Here is a 20,470-nt window from a genome sequence, read left to right as displayed (position 1 = left end):
GAGTCATTTGGTGTTGTTGCCCCAGCCTGATTCTCACCAGCTCCTGACAGTACTTTTATGTACTGGCTATCCCACCTTGCAGCAGTTTTCTTAAAGAAAAAAAACCTCAGCAAAGAGGGTTTCATCCCTTTATAAGGTAAACAATCAGTAAATACAATATCTCTTTCCAAAAACAAAATTCTTCGAGGTGGTAAGCATTTTAATAGAGAACCTTCCTAGTAGAAAACCACACAAGCAGACAAATGCAATGTAACAAGTATGAAGCATAGAGAGAATTTCTGATCTGTCAGGAGTCAGAGCTGAAGATCTGCTGCCAAAGAGCTCTTTTCCTTTCTCAGCATGTCAATGGAATCAGTCACTGACAGAGGCAGGTATGACATATTGCAACAGAGAAGAGAGTCTCCTGGGCAAATAGGATCAGGTCGTTCCTCTGTGCCTGTTTGCAGTAGTGCAAAGAGCTTGTTAAACGTTAAAGCCAGGACATTTCCCAAATCAGTTTTAGACAGTTCACTGGTAAGAAAGCTACCCAGCCAAACTGCTGACTGCTATTCTAGTTTAGACTAGTGTAGTCTGAAAACAAAAAACCCAAGGCATTAGCATCACTAGCTGGGAATGCAAGATCCAGGAGCATTTTCATTAAACATGTGAAGTACAGTACAGGAAGAGAGGTTCCCCATGGCGGCCTCACCAGCTGAGCTAAAATTCTCTGGAGTTGTTCAAAGAAGTTTCAGTCATTCACATAAAGGCAAAGACAAGAGCTGTGCTTTTAAAGATGGATTCTGAAAAAAAAGCAACTACTAGAAAAGTGTACTCTTTAAAAGACCTTTATTTTGGTTGCATGGTTACAATTCATTTATGCTTACAGTTAGATTGTTCCCAAATAATATTTCATAGCTCACCATGTACACAGTGCATTCTCTATCAGTCTGGTGTGGAAGAACTTTATAAAATACAGATTAAGTGACTTTTCCATCTGTAAAATTTTCAGATTAGTTCATCAAGATTAAGTAAAAAGGCAAATAATTAATTGGCAAAAAAGTGTTTTTACATTTTTAATATATTAGTACAAAATGGCACAAAAGGAAAAAAGTTCATTTTAAAGGCTATAAGCATTAAACTTTTTAAACACTTTCAGTCAGTTCAACCGACTTTAACTTAATTTCAAATACCAGTGTTGAACTTGGAATTGAACTTGTAATCTTTTCTTAAGCTGTGTGAAGGACATCACATACAACTTTGGACCTGTTCATGGAAACTCAATCACAACAGTTTCAGAACAGTGACATTCAAGTGCAGCTAGAAGATTGGGAATTTCTGTTCTTCCCAGTAAGTCGAAGAAGTCACAGACTAGAGTATATTTTCATCTAGCCAAACCCACTCATGCGCACTTCAGATGCAAAGATACCAGATGTGTGCAATAAAACACAGTATTTCTTAATGCAAGAACTGGAACAAAAAATCCACATAATTACATCATTCACCCTACATACCTTTGCAGGAGGCTTCCAGACATAACCATACTCGATTGCCAGATACAGAGAAAAATGGAGCATCTAAAAGATTTCAAGCAAACTGAAGGCTTAATTCACAAGCTTCAGGTATAAAAGAGAGATCACACCAACTTCAGCAACCTACATTTTAATTTTGAACCACCCATATCAAATGGGTCGCTGAATGTGATGGAAGGGAAAGAGAGAAGAAATACATTTCTAACTTAAATTCTGAGATGTGAACTTGTTGCCTCAAGCAACAATTCAGGAGTTTGTTTTGGCAGCAACATTTAGCAATATCCCAAAAGATAATTACTCACCCTGTCAACAAAAATTATCATCACTTTGATTAGCCCCCTAAACCTTAAGATGTTTTAAGTTAACAGAACAGTTTATGACCTTGACTGTTTATTTCTGGTAAGACAGCACTCACATTCGAGAGGGCAGGCAGTTATACTGATGGCAGTACTGAGAACATTATTTCTCAGGTTAAAACAAAAAGTCTTATAAAAAAAGTGTGATGAAGTACAGAACCACTATTTTACTCAGCTTCACAATGACCAAACCATGACTAGGAATTTCCTTTCCTAATTTAAATACAAAGTACAAAGCTTTCTCCAGAGACTTATCTTGAAGATAACCATATGATGATTCCAATAAGCAATGCTCCAACAGCAAGTATAATAATGAGTATGCACATCTTCTTTCGGGATCTTTGCTGCCAACAGAGAAAAAAACAAGTTGATCGAAAACTGTGCAACATCAGAACATCAGAAAACTATTCAGATGCTTTTCTGGTCCTACTGCTTGTGCAATCTAACTAAATTGTGTCCTTACATATAAAGATGTTCAAGTCACATAAAGATGTTCAAGGAAAAAAGAAAAGCAAAGTTATCTACATTACTTTATGGCTATATTATTCAACACAATGATTTCAGTGGTATTTTCTGGTACACGTGATAAATTAATGAAAGAAAACACAGTAGTGTAATGAATGGATGTAATTAGAACCCTGGGGGAAGTAACATGAGAGCACAGATGACAGCACAGAGAGGAAAATGGACAATCAGTTGCACAACAGAGGAGGTAGAAATGGTCTGCTAGAAAGACTATTAATGTGTATACAGAAGGGAACAATAGATTATAATTTTAGACTGCTGTGTATCCATTCACAGTTATTTTAAAGGTCTTTTTGGCAAGTTTCTTAGGTACAACTTACTCTTAAAGAAAAAGAACCACCACCACCACCAACAAAAAAAACCAAACCCAAGAGGCATGACTAGAGACCCACTTATATAGATGTCACTACAATAAAATCCAAATCATGAAATCATGAGCATGTTGAGAGCATTCACATTTCCTATACAGGTCTGTAACTTGAGATACCAAAGCACTCAAGACCAGAGGCAGTCTGTCATCCTTTATCTGAAAGATATGGAATCTGAAGGTTTTCTTCACAGGATGAAAGAAAATTACCAATGGTTTTCTTGGGCTCTTGCTGATAGCCAAGGAATAACAACACTCAGATACTGGGATTCTAGGCCACAGCACCAGAAGTAAAGCCAGGCTGTGCTGTACTTGGCAAAAATTCTTCTGCCTGGGTGGTTTTGATGTTTTGGGCTTTTTTAATTTTCCTCTCTGAAGAGCAGCATCTGTGTCAGCTCTTCTTTGAAGCTGTCAATTCTCTTGACACTCAGACCACCAAATTTCTTAACAATTCTCTTCTAGTTTTATTGTCTCATTGCCACTTCTCCCACCATCAGGCTAAGATTTCTTCATTTCATTGTTTTACTTGCTAGAACTCAATCTGTTTGCTGGAGTATCTTCCTCCTGTGGCCATTCTCTCCTCACACTCACAATCTCTTCCTTCTGCATCCTGCTGCCCCCCTCTTACCAGAAATGCATTGAAGTCAAACATTTTCCCTGTAATACTACTTAAGCAAGGCATGAAAAACTTACTTCCACATACAATTGATCATCATTTCTACAACTGCTGAAGCAGCCTGGCTTTGCTCAAACTGCTCTGCTGTGTGAATGCACTCCACATGGCAGATGAGTGATGCAGAGTTCACCCAACCACAATCAGGAGCTGTGAGGATATCCACAGCCTCATCGCCCCCAGCACACCTTGGCCTCTAACACTTTCTTGAGGGGGTCAGGCCAGATATAATAGTTTCTGAAATTTTTCAGCACCTTGGAACAAGTATGAGTTTTCAAACAAAAGAGAGTTCAAACCCAAAGCAAACTACACAGTCCTTTCAGCCAAACACAGGGCAACCCTGCAGTGTTTGGTCTCTCCTGCAAGACCCACTGAACAGAAGCTTGTCAAGTCTCCTTAACCTTCCTTTGAGATCAGAAGATCCTTTCCTCAAAATAAAACATGAAGTTTTAATTTTAAATTTTAACCAGAAAACTAATACCGTACACTGAAAATTTTGGCTGCTACTATTTTTTTTCCTGAACTTTTAAAGTATCAAAATAGGAGCCATCAACCATACTTAATGTGCCAATTAGTCCCACTGAGAATACAGTTCAAGGATGCACCCTCTCCCACACTTCTGGAATCAGCAGGCAGTCTTTCAGACATTCTGTCACTCATTTACTGTCCTAGCTACTACTAACACACATAAGAGGATTTAAAAAAAAAAGTCTAAGGACTAACTCTAACTCAAAGGGGAAGATTAATTACTAATAAGATTATTTCTAATAAGTTCCAAAAATGTTATAAAGAAGTGGCATTGAAAGGTATTTAAAAGACTTTTCAAAAAAGTTTGACAGTTTGCAAGATGTTTTCAGCATCACAGTAGCAAATAACAAAAGTGCGATATATACAGCTTTGGGAAGATTTTAGACAGCAAATATTGGTGCTAACTGGCCACATCTTCAGAAGACTTTCCTGCCTATCTTCCCTACTCCTCCAGTGATCTCCAGAGGCTTGCTCTTCCATACACAGGAACCTTTAACTTCTTGAATTATAAAAGGATGAGTCTGTTTGTGTAAGGTTTTTTTGTTGGTTTGAGGATTTTTGCTCATTTGTTTTTTTTAAGTAAAGCTGTAACTCCAGGTGGTCTCATAGAATCTCAGAAGGCTCTGAAACTGTGTGGCTGGAAACAGCCTCACAGGAAACCCAAAGCTTTAAGAAGTCACTGACTTTTGTTTTATAGTGACCTAGAAATACCACTGTAGTCTAACATAAACCTTGAACTCTTCAAGCCTTGAGGAACTTGCTAGGCAAAATCCGAACTGCAGAAGAAGGTGTAAGTCAGGACTACTGCAGCAGGACAGCTTCACACAGCTGGCATTACCTGGTAGTTCGCTGCTCTTGACAGCTGCTGGTTTGCTTGCTGCACATGTACATCTGCATTTTCCACATTGGCTTCTATGCTGTCTTTGTTTTGAAAGGAAAGATTTCAAATTTTGATTAGTCATAGTCCAGACAAAGGTTTGGGATGCTGAAATATACTTGAGAGCATATATAACAGCTGCCCCCAAATGCTGGTGTCTTCATAAGTATTCATTAATGTACCTTGTATTATGAAAGCTTGGCCCATCCTACACTTATGCCTGAGTTCGTTTCAGAACTGCCCAGGCAATGACTGGCTGAATTCATGTCAGGTTATAGCTGCCCTGTTCTACATGCAGGGCTAAAACTTAGATATCAACCAGGATAAAAACTGTCAGTACTTCTACCTTTTCTTTTTTTTCACCTTTTTAAATTACCTTTTACTTGTCCTCCAACTTGCTACTGACTACTCTCTGCTCAGATTAAAAGAAGTCCTAAGGTTTATGAAACAGAGGCAACAGACCAAACAACACTCTGAGAGGCATGAATCTAGTTTGGTGTTCTACCATATTGACCCAGATTTTATTTTTTTCAGTGGAAAACCTTGACTGATTACAGGCCAAGGTGATAAAAAAAGCCCTGAAAATATATGCTGGACATAGACAACAACATCACTTAGCAGCTGATTCAGAAAACGGATTCTCCAATCACATTTTGTTAAAACAATAAACCTGTTTGCATGAAAGGCAAAATATGTATCTCTGCTGAATCTGCATACTTAGATCCATTAGCAAGTATGGTAAAATGCCCCACATAAACTCCAATTTCATGTACAAATAGTTCAAAAAACTACCTTAAAGACATTTTATACACATGAAAAATTACATGTTTTAAACTAGATTTTAAGCACACTTTCTTACTGTATTCCCAGTCATCTCAGCCAGTCTACCCATTATTATTAGGTTGCACCTGATTTGCTTTAGCATTGATAGTGTCATTAGAGGAATTTTTCCAGCAAAAGGAAGTTCTATATTGCAGCTGTCCAGAAAAACTGAATAAAAAAATTTCAGGTAATATTTGAATTGGACTTACCTATCACATCACCTTGTTCATGAATCATCATTCCCAGATCTTTGAAAATTTCGTTGATGTCCATAATATCAGCCTGCAAAAACCCAATCAAATTATTAATGGACATCACACATTTTAGTACCAATGTGCATTTAGATATAAATACTGTTTCTTGTCCTCCAGGGTATGCACCCATGACTCTTTATACTACAGGATAAAAAAAACACCCTTAATGTACTTAATTTGAAGGTTTTTCTGGTACTTTGAGATCAAGTATATCATAAGCAAGCTATCTATCAAACCAAATGATGATCGTGTCCAGAGAGTATACTTCAAAACACATCACAAACAGAACCTCTCATTGCAGAGGGCTTGTCTACACACACACTTGTATTATTACTTTAACTGCAGGGAAAAGCCCATGCCAACATTTCTCAAAAGCTAGACATTTAAACAAAATTAATAAAAGCATTTACAGGAAGTATATTGCATTAGTTTTAGTACACCTATTTTAAACACAACAATTTTCCTAAGCACCACAGTTTACAGAAATTAGCTCTATAATATGGTCGGGGTTCTGCACCTATATTATCCTACTACCACCTGGTTATGTTGAAGTGATAGATGCCACATTAGCAACTGTGGATATGATCTCTTAACTAATGACTGATACATGCTTACTTCAATTCACTGTAAGAAAGTATGGGTGGCAAGGGAGAGATTTTTGAAAAAAATTATACATAGAATGGATTTTGTCACATGCATCAGGAAGACTTCCCAACAAACCCCAGTTCCAGCAGCTTTCGTATTGGTGGTAGAGATGTGGATTACAGATTGGCTGGAAAAATTAATTTTGTCTTCACAGAAGTCTCTTATGTCAGTACTTCATCACACATGGCAATTTTTCATGTTGCTTATATCTTGTTTTTAGAAGTTTTTAAGAAGCCCTTATTTAGAAAAGTTCCAATGAAACAGTATCTCTGCATTTCCAGAAATGTCAAAAAAATTCCACTTAAAAATGAACATGTTGAAGAATATATTGGGAAGACATGTGAGGAGAGGTATAATATTGCTACATTTATATTCACTGTTTAAAATGTTTCTGTAATATGACCATATTGGAAAAAAATCATATGTACTTTTTCTTGCAATCACATGAGCATTCTATTATTCCATAGCTGAAGTTAAAGAAAGTATACCAAAATATGGCTTTCATACAGTAGATTTCAAATGTACATTTCACATCTAAAGACAGTATTTGCAGTTTTGAAGGGAAAAACCACACCCACAGACAAACCCAAAAACCTTAAGATTCATGTCTGCAATTAATGCTCATGCTCCTTTAAAATGCCATTTCTTTGGAACATTAAAAGCATATTCTGCTGTAAAACCACTTGTACTTACTTCAAGCTGCCTAATGGAAGATTCCCTCTCCTCAATAAGACGGAGGTCATCTTCTGTAATTTCTTCATCTTGCACTTGTGCTTGCGGTTGACTATCAGACAAAAAAAACAAAACCAAAACCAAAACCCATGCAGAATTGAACAAACACAATGAGAAATTATTCAGAAGGATAAAACCACAGTTAAGTACATAGCACATTTTACATTACAAGTTAATAAAATGTGTGTTTTCACCCTTGCCTATCCCTGGCTAACACAGACGGTATAACCATCACAGCTTTTGTGTAGCAGAGCTGCTGAAGCACTGCTGCACAGATCAGGTGGCTGACTGGAAATTCTAAGTACGAATACAAAGTCAAAGTTCCTTCTGAATTATAAACTGCAGAGTTTACATCTATCTGAGTAACAAAAAAGAATCTGAGACTGAGAAACAGTTCTTGGAGAGTATGGAAGCAATGGGAGCTCCCAGTAAACACTGGGATCCCCTTATCATAACAGTTTTACTTCATTCAAGCTGGACTCTTCTTCCCTAAGTCTGGGTCTCAGAAAACCCAAATGCAGCTTAGGACAGCTTAAGAAGATGCTTGCAGCTGAAGCATCAGGACAAAAGCAGGGGCATTGTGTGAACTGCTTCTTTTTATTCCCATCTATGCCATCAAAGTATCTTCTCTATGCTAAAAACCAAAAAGTCATGGGCAGCTTGCTTCCCTGCAGGCTGTTTATTATTCTGAGCTACGTTAAAGCCTATTAAGTAATTCGACCTACCTGTCCCAAGAGACAAGTGTTCCTTCTTTGTAGTTATCTTCTGGAGCCCCACCCTACATGATCAGTGTTTAAAAAACACAAATTAAACATTATAGCCCTGAAAAGGGCACTGTCAGCATTTCTATAAGGAGTCAATACTAGAAAGTTTATACTAAGTCAAACTGAAACATGGTTTAACACATTCTCATCCTGATTTTGCTTTATGCACACATAAGGCTGAAATACAAGCAGAAGCATTCAGCTCAGTAAACTCCCTGCTACAATTTACAAGTACAGCAATGTGTATTTGGCACAGAGTGAAAAGGCAAAATTGATATACTGACAAGGAAAAGCTCAACATCTGAAGCTACTCAGCACTTCTCCACCTTAATACTCCATTGAAATCTGTCAAGTCATTCTTCCCCATAGGAAAAAACCTATTGATATCAAAAGGTAGAGCAAAAGCATTTCCAAATCTACTAGAAGTTGCTTTTGCAAGATTACAGTATGAACACAGGGGCAGTTCATGACTTTGTGTGACAAAGACAAGGAAAAAGTAACAGTTCTCCAGGGAGGTTATTACAACTTAATGCAGCCTTTACTGTAAAATCATATAGCACGTGTTCTGCAGCATTTAGAGTCAGCTATAGCACTGTGGAGGCAAATCTGACATTGAACACCACTAACACGAAAGTAAAGAATATATTGGCACGTTTTCTGATACTTACAGACACCCTTGAGCTGGCTCTTACTCTGGCTACAAAGTCTTTTTCCTTCTCAGCAGCTTGCCTTTGGAGTCTTTGGAAATTAGTTAGTGCTGTGGTGAACTCCCCCACAAGACGGTCTTTCTGTATTTTTCTTTGACGCTATAGGAGAAAAAGTTTTACCAAGTCAACTGAGCTCATGCTTTTCAAGGCTTTACTGTTTCCAGTCTGCTAAATACCAAGGCATATATATTCTTTCTTCTAAATTGGTGTAAGGGAAGGCTGTCAACAAAACCATTTGCAATTCCATGGACAAACCTTCTTTCCTTCTGGGATCACATAACCACACAAATTACGGCATTTAAAGAGGAAATCAATGTATTTATTTTCATTTAACCGCTGGAAATCAAAAATGAGCAGAGATAAGAAAGATTCTACCCTCCTTATTATCTGCTGATTGTAAAATCTACTGCTTTGGTGTGAAATATTTTGACACTGAATGCTAAAATATGCAGAGGTGACTGAATGGAGAGGAAGGGTGCAGAAAAGAATGAACAGGGCACTTCATATGTATTTTACATAAAATTGAAAATACATCTTGAACTGAATCCAGAAGTGGGTTCACATACCCCTTGAAGTGCTTTAGAACAGGTCCAGAAATACTTGTTCTAACCTTTCAGGTTTTTTTTTTTGTTTTGGTTTTTTTGTTTTGTTTTGGTTTTTTTTTTTTTAAGATGTAGTAAAGGGAAGAGGAATATTGGGCACTCAGGAGACCCTCTACCATATTTTCTTCAATATGTATACATGTACATATTTATACATGTATACATATGTATACATGTACATATTTTCTTCAATATGTATACATGTATGTATACATACATCAACCCTTACAAATTTCTGAAAGGTTGTGATTTGCCATTCATTAATCTATTATTTATGCATTTTGTTAAGACATACCTTTGATAAAAGGAGTAAAATTAAACAGTAAAACATTTCACTGTGAACTTTTCAGCTGCAAGATAAGCAAACAGAAAAAGACAAAAAACGAAAGATACTTTGGCTGAACTAGAGGTTATATACCAAGAACAAGTTTTAACATTGCTGTTAGAAGTTTACAGCTTGACAAGATGAGCACACATGGATTATGGCCTGCCATTTGAACTCAGTGTTTCAAGACTATTCATTTCCCCAAAGGCTCCTTGGTAACCAGCCACAGACCAGGCAAGTTGTTTAAGTGACAATAACCCAAATCCATGTTTTCTAGGATCCTGTTGTTCTTCCCTTATTTAAGTGACAGATTTTGCTAGGATAAGAAACCACAGGAGGGCAGACAGGAGTGTGCTAATCACAACAGCCACTTCACATGTTTCTGCCTGAAAGATTTTACACAGACCTCAGAGAGAAGCAGTTTCAAGACTGCACAGGTTGTTTTAGTAACAGCTCCTGTCTACTCCTCTTCAGAAACGAAAAGCCTGTGGACAAGACATAGCACATATGCTGATGGGAGTGATGCAGAACAGACATACTGTGCATAATCAGATTATTCAGACAGTGAATAAACAGCATTTTGGCACACAATTCCTTGACCCTGGAAGCAGTCAGAGTGCCGGCAGAGTCAGACGCAGCATCCCTGCCATGGATTATGAAGTGTCCAGCTACCTGAAGTAGCAGAAAGGCACAGCATACTGCCTTGATTCCCGCTACTCCAGTCGCACTACCTCATTCCTGATACATAAAAACAACTTTGGGACAAGTCTGAACAGCAACAAAATATTCTTATGTTTTAAGTATCCCTGCATTGTGCAAATGTGTTGACTAACTAAACAGTGCTTTGAAAACAGGAATAAAGAACTGAAGTGACTCAAATACTTTACATGAGCCAACATGATAGTCAAACAAGCCATGCTCTTTGGTTTTATACCTGTTCACTTGTTGCAGGCAAAGATCCAAACTCTTTAATGTATTTGTCAGTTTCTTTGGCAAGTTGGTTGGTGTATTGCTGCTTCTGTTGCCTAAAATCAAATGCAAATTTTCGTTAGAGACCATTAGGTTACTTTGCTGAATTTCACTGATTCTCAAAAAAACACCAGTACTAAAAGCTTCTCTGAAGCACAGAAAGCCATCTTTATTCTGTTCTTTGCTGTAAAGGCATGAAATCATGGATTCCAGGCAGGACAGGTGTGGAAGAAGGTGTGTTCCTCAGCGTGACAGCATCATTAATAATTGCTCACTTTTTTCCCTTAGGTTTCTTCTATTTTACTCATGTGCAGCAATACATTTGTAGTCATTATGAATACATGAATATACTTCTGATATTATCACATAGTCCTTCACCAATATTCACTTTTTTTTCCTGAAGCAACTCAAATTCTTTACCTGCTTTGGCATCCTCCCTGCCCAGTCTATATGAAAAGGTTTTATCTGGAATGCTATTATCAAGCCATCAGCATCAATATTTAAAATAATCATATAACTCTTGGAAAGGCCAAATATTCAGACAAGTGAAAAATAGATAAAACCTCAAGCAAGCTTACTATATATAAATAAATTATCCCAATAAAGGGTCTGGAACATGTCCTTCACAACAGTTTCTGTGCTATTTAATTGTGAATTTATGCCTAGATCCTGCTGGGTTATTGCATAACTGTGTATGTTGGTCTTCACCCATTTCCAGTGCCCAGCAGAATATCCACTGTGGATTGCACCTGGCTAATGTTATGGGCCCTGAACTCAGGCTATTATGAAGCAATTTGGTTCACACAAAATGAAAATCATGACTTTGGTCAAATACACACCTCCTGCTACTATTAAGTGGCCACAGCACAGCATGAAAGACACTGAAAATGCCAGGGTGAGCTCAACATGTTGCTTACATGCATTTGTGATGCTGAGATCAATGTGGTAAAGGAGTTGAATGAAAAAATCATACCGGTCCATTAGACCATGCAGAGAAGTGGAGAGCAGCTGCTTTCTCTGCTAGAGGCATATTAGTGAAAGTCCACCTTTAGGTGACTGAACTCCAGCAGAGCATCTGCCTTGGAGTCTGATTTCACTTCTGTTATGTTACTATCTTTTGGTACATAGTTATTCTATAATGTCATCCCTTACTATAGCTTTCATCACTAAAAATGACATTCCCCTTCCTCTCCCAGTACCCCACCTCATAAAAAACACACCCCAATATATTAATTGTGAATATATTGTGACACTTAGACAGATTGGAAGCATTGACTGGAGTGGAGGCATGTAGGTGTACGTTTTTGAGCAGTGATATTGCTTTCTGGTTGTGCCACTTTCCCTTTGCTGACAAATAGCACAGGTTTTATAGATGTACTGATACTGCAGGCAACGTGCACAGGCAAACCAGCCGATTAGAGTTTACAGACTATCCTACTTTCAGAAAGCACATCTCAACATTTAAGTTTCAAATATTTCTCTACATTCACCTTTCTCAGGAAATCAAGCACTCTGCCTAACAAAAATCCACCTCACCACCTACCAGGAGATTGTTTACAATGCAATGAAATGAAGTGTTTTTATGTGAAGTACTCACAGCTGTTGCCTCAACTCAGGCGTGTCCTGTGGTGTTCCAAGCTGATGTAGTATTCTTTGTATTTCAGCAGCTGTTTGTGAAGAGGAAGAAAAATTTAAATGGGGCACAGAAAATTGCTATTTAGTTTTATGCATTTTTGCTTGGCAATTCCAAAGCCATATAAATAAATAAATTGACAGAAACTGATATGCAGGACTTTTTCAACCTACTACAAAGATTCCATTTAAGTCCCAGAACAACTACTGAATGATTTTTGCCATGTCAGAGGCAAAACCTGAGGTTTCTTATGAAGGATGGGAATGTATTCAAATCTTTAGGTAGAAACAGGCAATTTAAAGATTTAAAGAAGTATATTTGTCCTCCCTGTATTTCTGTGGCTCTGCCCAGGCAGAGTGGTGTACCACAGACAGATATTATGTGGGATCCTCATTTCATTAGCTCACTACCTATTCTTTTTTTCAGTAAACATAGTTAAAAATTCAGTAAGTGACAACTCCACATAATGAATTAAAAAAAAAAAAAAAAAAAAAAAAAGGATTTTTCCATATACTATAGAAGAGATCTGAAAGAGATAGAACTTTGGGTAAAACCAGAAAATAAGCTATGAGTTACATTAACCATTTAGATAAAACTGGAATTCCTTAAAGCAGTTTTAGCAATAATATTAATTCTGATCTTTGCTTCATAACAAGTCACCAGTGAATGTTGTACATGATACTGGATTATCCACACTACTTTAACAAAACATCCCAGTGCTGACAACTGCTACAGCCAATTCTTTCTGTGCACACCTAGGTAATGAAAACATTAAAATGGGGAAGTTATATTTACATATGTAAAAAATCAAATATTTAAGGCAGGTGTTTTTGAGAGAACTGAACGGCATAAACTACTAACAGAATTTCTGTGGGGAATAGCACTGCAAGATGGGTTTCATTCAGGTCGTATTTTAACTGAGCTGAAAACCAGCAAAACGTAAGTGAAGATTTTTGCCTGCAGTCACCACTGGCCACTGAGGACAGCCCTTCCCTGCCTCCTGCCTGCCGGCCAAGGCAGTGTCTGGCTGCCCGCACTTCTCCTGGGCAGCTGCAGCTGCTCACACGCACCGATTAACAGAAGCTTGCGGTAATTAAGCTTCCTTTTTATGGTCAGAGTAAATGTATTGTTTTAACACAAACAAACAAAAAGATAACTGGCTGGTGTTATCTTCAACAACACAGAGCTTTAGTATCTATAAAACCGAACACTAATTATCCTGTATTTGTTCCAAGGCGCTCTCCCTTCTGATTCCAGAGCCGAGGAGCTCAGTTACTCCGCATGTACTTCTAAAAGGAAAGAAAACCAACCAAAGTACCGGTGTGTCCTACCGCCACCTAGAGGTGCATTATTTAACTGCAAGCACAGAAAATGCAGGTTTGCGTTTTCAATAAAGGCTCCCTGAAACAAGGCCTATACTTCAAATATTTCCATTCCAAGTTAATTGCATATTTATCCTACTTCTGAAGCTGAACAAAAGTAGATAATTGAGTGAAAATTAAAAGCCAGCGCTGCAAAGTTGGGCAGATATACAATTCCAGAGGCAGATTTCATGGCAGTTCAGGTCGTGTGATTCAAAAATCTAGCATAAAATTAAAACACATTTCGCCAAAAAGTCTTTACGTATGCATCAAAATAGCAAAATTCTAATGGGTTTTCAAATCACAAACAGAAAAAATAAAGTAAAGGAAAAAAGCCCAAGGACTGAACTGACACCATTTTTTCTGTGCTTCTTGTAATTTAGTATTTTCCTTAACCTTCCACAATAATGGATATTATTGAAAAAAATCAATTAGTGCTTTATATGAAGTAGACTGCATAGAAAAATGAAACACTGCTTATTCAGGTAAGTAAGCAGAAAAAAAAACAGAGCAGAAAAAGTAAATTTTGGCCAATAGTCTTCAGCACTCCTGAAGATGCTTCATAAAAAAGCCAAAAACAAGTTGGTAGGAGCAGTATAATAAAGGCAGTAGAGAAGCTGACCTTCCTGAAATCTTGATTTACGGTATACACCTGCAGGTTGATGAGTTAAATAAATCCAGTCTTTGCACCCCCTCATATTAATATAAACATACTGAAGTGTATACAGACCAAAAAATACATTCTTTATAGTCTTATAACTCTTCTGGTTTGGCTTGTTTTTTTACTGATTTCTCACTGTAGCTACTTCTCATTCAAACATTTGATATAATATTGTATTTATAATCACAAAGCCACCTAAACTATAGAACTTCAGTCTATAGTCGTATGTTCATGAACAAAACAAAATTTTTAAACAGGCTTAAAGACATGACCTCCAGAATCACAGAAGGAAAGGGTCTTCTTCCCTCACATGTACTCACAGATCTCACAGAATCTGATTAAAAGCAAGAACTAGCTTTGTAACTTCTTAGATCATAAGACAATATCCCTTCCTTCCTTTCCTCAAAGGAAAAGCAGGGTAGCCTTAGTGTCTCCTCCTAAAGGTTAGACTGCAAAAATACCTCTGCTTGCTCCTTCTACTGCTCCATTTGTGAAACAAGCAGAGAGAAGAACCACGCAGGCATTGAAGAGCAAAACTGCTGGAAACCTGGGACTACTCTTTGGAAAACCGAAGTCCCTAAATTCCCGGTTTCACTGCTGATGGCTGTATTTACAATGGTATTGTCTCCCTCATTTAACCAGCTTTTCAGCCTGTGTAGGGAGTTCAGGCTGGCAGATCACATCTCTGGCCCTCTCAATCCATCAGTAACACTCAAATGTCCCAGAGACCCAAAGGCTTAGGCCTAGCTCACAAAGCCGTAGCTCTGCACTGCAAACATACTGGTAACAGTCAGGAACCAAAGGTCACAGCACAGTTTTGACAGCTTCCTAGGTTACCTCACTCTTTATGGTTTTCCCCTTCCTCAGTTTCCCAATTCTTCAAACATCCCAAGGAGTTCCAAAAGACAGGAGTAATCTAAGCTCCCTGCTCTCCTGGACATTACCAGTCCTGCAACAGAGACTGACTGCATCTTGTGCATGATTTTAATCCATTTTAATGCAAAGTCAGACACTGGCTCACGTGAGCACTTAGGCTCCTTGGGCATACGTACATGGCTGCTGGACTTCGCTCAGGAGCTGCACAAGGGCACACACCACGTGTGCATGCAGGCATTCTTCACCAAAGTCACCTGGGTATGGCAACAGCCTGCATCAGAGGCTGCAAACTCCTGCAGCCACTTCACACTGCACAGCAGGGTAGATGTGTGCATAGAATGAAAATCAACAGCTTTGTTAGGGCTCACACTATACCTGCAGGAACAGCACCTTGCCAGCTGTGGGCTGGCAATAAAAGAAAGCAAGTCCACTTTGGAAACTGAGCAGAACAGGAAGCTGGGTACATGACACCATGCAAGCAAAAAGCATTTTTTTCCAAGCAACCACTGTCTTGCTTGCAAAGGGACCTCATTTTTTTCACCTGAAAATTAGGCTTGTCTTAGAAAGAAGCAATACCAAAACATTGAGAAGACTTTTCATGTCTTTGCAGCATTCCTGATCTAGATCTCACAATACACAGCTATTAGCTGATAAAAGCTACTCAGCTACTCTAAGGCTGGTCACATGCTCAGAAACAGGTCAGACATGGTTAATGATAAGCCAGAGAAACAATTAAGACCTAACCTGAATTCCTACAGAGAAAATTATTCAACAGTCAGCTCATGTTTATTTTCACTAAGCCAAACAGTGGTTCCATTTCTAGTCAGTGGAAGCTCTTCCTCTATTTAAGGAGGAAAAAAAAAAAAAAAACCAAAACAAAAAAACCCCCCAAAAACCAAAAAAGGCACAGAAAAAGGAAAGTAGTAGTCTGATATAAAAGATCTCATTTTCTCTAGAAGAATCACAGAAGTAGAGATAGTTGCAGTGGAAATATTTACATTTTAACATGTTGCTGACTGAACTGTAATACACACAATTTTTTCATAAATAAAACCATATTTCACATACTGGATTACACAACTACCCTTGCTTTAGAGCTGGCTAGCAAAGAAGAAAGTTTCATCTCCTTGCTCCTCATCTTGTATTGTTTTTCAGCCAGCTTTGCAAAGCTGTTTCACTACTACAAGTAAATCCGTGTTGAAATAATTACTGGTTCCGGTCCTTGAAATCAGAACATTTAAAAGATGGGATAGGAAGTTTTAAACTTAAAGACACAAATAAATGAATACAACAAAGACTAAAATGTAAACAACTTCTTGCCTCTAAGATTGTCGGTGCAAACAATCTTAATCCCAAACTGTGAATTAGTAATCGCTGTACAGGCTGCAATACCACAGCATTGCTGCAGTAGAAAAGGTGAAAAAACCCCACCCAAACCCTTCAGTAAAATCCTAATGTTTGAAAGGCAATGCACCAACCAAGAGAATGGAAATGAAAAACAGACTGCAGGTCACCCACATTCTCTGGCAGGGGTGAGAAGCATCCAAACACTGTTATTGATGTTTATCCACAGCATTAGCCAAAGGAAACTGAGGATGGTTCTACTTTGCAATGCTTACCAGTAACTCCAGCTACAGGAGAGAAACTTTCTCAAGTTAGCCACAATCAGCTGTCTTCCTACCTCAAACTCCATTCTATTTCACATTTGAAAAACCAAACTTGAAAACCTCAAGTGGCGATGACCAAGCTTGTTGCAGCTTTACAGATGGAGAATGACATGTATCAACAACATAGCCCAGAGAGTTCTAAAAAATATACCTCAATATAGAAGCATGAAACTGGGGGCAAATATGTTTAGTGAGTGTTGCTTATTACCCCATTGCAGTAACCTCACTTCTTATTTGGATCACACAAGATTGCTTTATAGACATCCAGCAGCTGTTTCCTTCAGTTTCCTTCAGCCAGACCCACCACACTGCCCAGTTTCATAAAGCTATGGTCTAATGCTTCCACACAAAACGTGGCACTCACTGGGTGTGCATGGAAGAAACACCAACAGCAACACGAGCAACAAACTCCGAGGCACCGCACCGCAGCGGACAAGAACCAGACAAGCAGGCAGAGCAAGCACAATGAAACTTGCCTCACAAAACAGCAAGGCTTGGAATCTCACAGGAAGAAGGAGCAGAACAGCCCCTCCTGAATGTTAATTGTCATGGTCCCACCTATGTCACCATCCTATACTTAAAGGACAGACAGGGTTTTAGTAACTGTCTGAGGTTCACAGGGCTAAAACAACAACAGGTATTTAAAGACATTGCTTTTCAGTCATTTTCCTTATTCCTGAGCCCAAGGAGAATAAACAGAATCAGCAAAGTGTTCCTTTGTGTACACCAAGTGCAACATTTGCTCCATGTGAGTCTTATGCTCCAGCTATGATTTCAGAAGGCAAATAAGCAGTGACTACAGCACCAGCACAGTCACCTTGCAGAAATGCTTTGTCAAACACCTCACATGCGCTGAGACTGGCTGGGTAACTATGAAGAAATCTCCTACTTCTTTCCAGCTGAACAAGTGAGTCAACAAACAGCACATTCAGTTACTGATTAATTCGTGTGGAATCTAATAAACTTCAGAGGCGCTTCAGAGCAGGTTACTGGAACAAAAGAATTATTCGTTAAAATTACACCAGTTCAAACTGCTTTTGCCTGGGGACAACAGACTTCCTCACTTTATTCAAATCCAATTCAATGTGTTTTCCTTCTGCACTTCAGATGAGGGTACTTGACTGAAGATGAAGAGATGCTGCAGAAAACATTCCTGGATCAAGGAAAATGAAGAGAGACTTTTTACAAGGGCACCTAGTGACAGGACAAGGAGGAATGGCTTCAATCTGAAAGAGAATAGGTTTAGGAAAAAAATTCTCTACTGTAAGGGGGATGAAACACTGGAACAGGTTGCCCAGAGAAGCTGTGGATGCCCCATCTCTGGAAATCTTCACAACCAGGTTGGATGGGGCTTTGAGCAACATGATATAATGGGTGGCATCCCTGCACATGGCTGAGGGTTGAAACCAGATGTTCTCTAAGGCCCCTTCCAACCCAAGCCTTTCTATGATTCAGTGATTTTGATTTAGTTGCAATAATTTCATCAGATTAAAGTCTTCTGTGTAAGAGCCTCTTTAAAGCTACTAGTCTAGTTCACACTCACTAAAGATTTACACAAATCACAATGCCACAGTGATGTCTTGCTAGCCCTACTTTAACCAAGAGTGACAGTTTATTAGAGGTATCAAATCCAGGACACTAGTCAAAAGATACCAGCTTATACTAAAAAGCATCCCCAAGAGCTCACCTAAGAGGAACCAAATATCTAAAAACTTCAGTAATTTCGTTTTAAGTAATTTACTTTATTCTGTCTTAACTCAATGTATAACACTGATTATTCTAAAAGAGAAGAATGCATCAGCACAGAAAAACAGTAACTGATATATGTGTGGGAAGAAGAAAATAAAATGAGGACAGGCCTGAAGATTGTCCTTTGCGCTCTAAGGACTAAAGACTCAGTAAGCATGGAAGAGTAGGTAAACATCCAGTCTTGTAACCTTTTCTTTATATTTTGTTACAGCTTCTGGCATTTCTAAATAGAATCATGCCCCAGAGTGACCAGGAACACCAGCAACAATTTCTCGAGCTCAGGACCTGCCCTCAGTTTTTTCAGTGATGTTATCATTATTTCATTCTAGTGTACTCCCATTTAAAATGGTCATTCAAGGACACAATGAAGTGGGATTGAGGTATTGCCTGTTCTGCTAATGTGGGTGTAGAACACACTAAATACACATTGTTTAAGTGCACAGTAACTGATCATGTGATCAACTATTATAGCTCAGCCAAGGGGAAGTCATTAAATCAATCACTTTATATTCTTACCCTAAAGTGTCCCTGGTAACTTCCTGAAACCTGGAAGTTTGAATATTTCCCTAAAGAATACCAGTAGCTTATTAATTTATGAAAATGAAGCATATTTCTGCAGTAAACAGTAGCTGCACAAACACCATAACCCAACCCACTCACACGAAGGAAGTCTGGCTTTTTAAGAGGCCAGGTCATTACTGCAGCTACCTCAGGAGCTGACACAGAAGGAGACACAACGCACCACAGACCGGCCAACACAAGCAAGTAGCTGCTACTGCCAGGGTCACTCACAATCGATCACCGACCTCAGTTTATTCTGAGCCCTGACAGGAGTCCAGCTCCCAGCAGAGCAGTTTTATAGGAGATTTGATAGAGGGCTCTCTGTATAATCAAGCTGCTATGCAGTCTCCTGCCCACAAGGAGGAAAATACAGCAGAACTGAGCTGGAACAGGCTCTTTAAGTACCTTAGAGAGAGCCTGAAATACAACTCTCTAGAGAGATGCAGAAGCATGAGGACCCTGGCCACATCCCTTCTCCTCTGCTTCAAATGCAGGCCATTTTGCAAAAGTTGTCAAGGTGAGTCCATTTATACTCACTACATCAACAAAAGCAACAGTTGCAGTAAAATCGTGGATGTCTTCACTGGATACCTTGCTATTTGTAATATTTGTAATGCAACACAGTGTCAGTTAAGGAAAAACTTGGCTTTTTCTGCACATATTGACACAAACAGTGTGCTGGAATGTACATGGAAAACTCATTTTTCAGTCTATTCTGCTGCTAGTATAAATAAATCCCTGTCCCTCTTGTGCAATATCATCCAAATAAGACACTGTTTCATATGTAAGTTTTCATAGAACCAAAATACTTTTAATAAACAAGACAAAACACAGAAAAATATTAACAAACTCTCCAGATTCATAAACAAATCTGTGAGGCATGCTACCTTAAATATATATGCTATATATATATATTATATCTATAAGTATATATAGAACAAAGCCCTTAAGAACTGCATGCAAATGATTCAGGCTTGAAGTATTGAGAAATAGTTTATTTCTAAAATAACTGTGGGCTTCATAACTTCACCTCTTTGCAGAAAGACAGACATTTAGAAAGACCCAAATTAGCTAAACTTTCTCCTCTATTCCTCAGCCTTGGAAAAAGTCCACAAAATGAAAGGTGAAAGGACATAATGGTGCTTAAAATCCCTAAGTAACCAGCCTTTTCCAAGTTTTATAGAAACTTCATTCTAAACCCAGAAGTCTTCTGGACAACAGCAATGATAATAATACAAAAATTGCTTCAGCTGGTATGTTCCCACAAAGTTATATCTGGTTAACTGCAGCTAACTGGAAATTTCTGAC

General features: G+C 38.4%; 1 protein-coding gene across 7 annotated transcripts in view; it reads right to left on the bottom strand.

Annotated features, from left to right (window-relative positions):
• Positions 1 to 808: 808 nt before the first annotated feature.
• Positions 809 to 20,470, bottom strand: part of STX7 (syntaxin 7) — a 32,127-nt gene continuing 12,465 nt past the window's right edge. For all 7 annotated transcript variants that reach the window (XM_039569392.1, XM_039569394.1, XM_039569395.1 and 4 more), the window contains 8 exons: positions 12,252 to 12,321; positions 10,620 to 10,710; positions 8,720 to 8,857; positions 8,013 to 8,065; positions 7,249 to 7,339; positions 5,866 to 5,938; positions 4,796 to 4,878; positions 809 to 2,208 (listed from right to left, as the gene is read on the bottom strand). In XM_039569392.1, coding sequence (XP_039425326.1) covers positions 2,116 to 2,208; positions 4,796 to 4,878; positions 5,866 to 5,938; positions 7,249 to 7,339; positions 8,013 to 8,065; positions 8,720 to 8,857; positions 10,620 to 10,710; positions 12,252 to 12,321 — 692 coding nt within the window. In that variant the 3' untranslated portion in view covers positions 809 to 2,115. The remainder of the gene's footprint in view (positions 2,209 to 4,795; positions 4,879 to 5,865; positions 5,939 to 7,248; positions 7,340 to 8,012; positions 8,066 to 8,719; positions 8,858 to 10,619; positions 10,711 to 12,251; positions 12,322 to 20,470) is intronic.

Source organism: Corvus cornix, chromosome 3 (genome assembly GCF_000738735.6).
Source record: "Corvus cornix cornix isolate S_Up_H32 chromosome 3, ASM73873v5, whole genome shotgun sequence".
NCBI classification, from domain to species: Eukaryota; Metazoa; Chordata; class Aves; order Passeriformes; family Corvidae; genus Corvus; species Corvus cornix.
The sequence above is the reverse complement of the archived record's forward strand: the minus strand, read 5'-3'. Positions and strand labels throughout refer to the sequence as shown.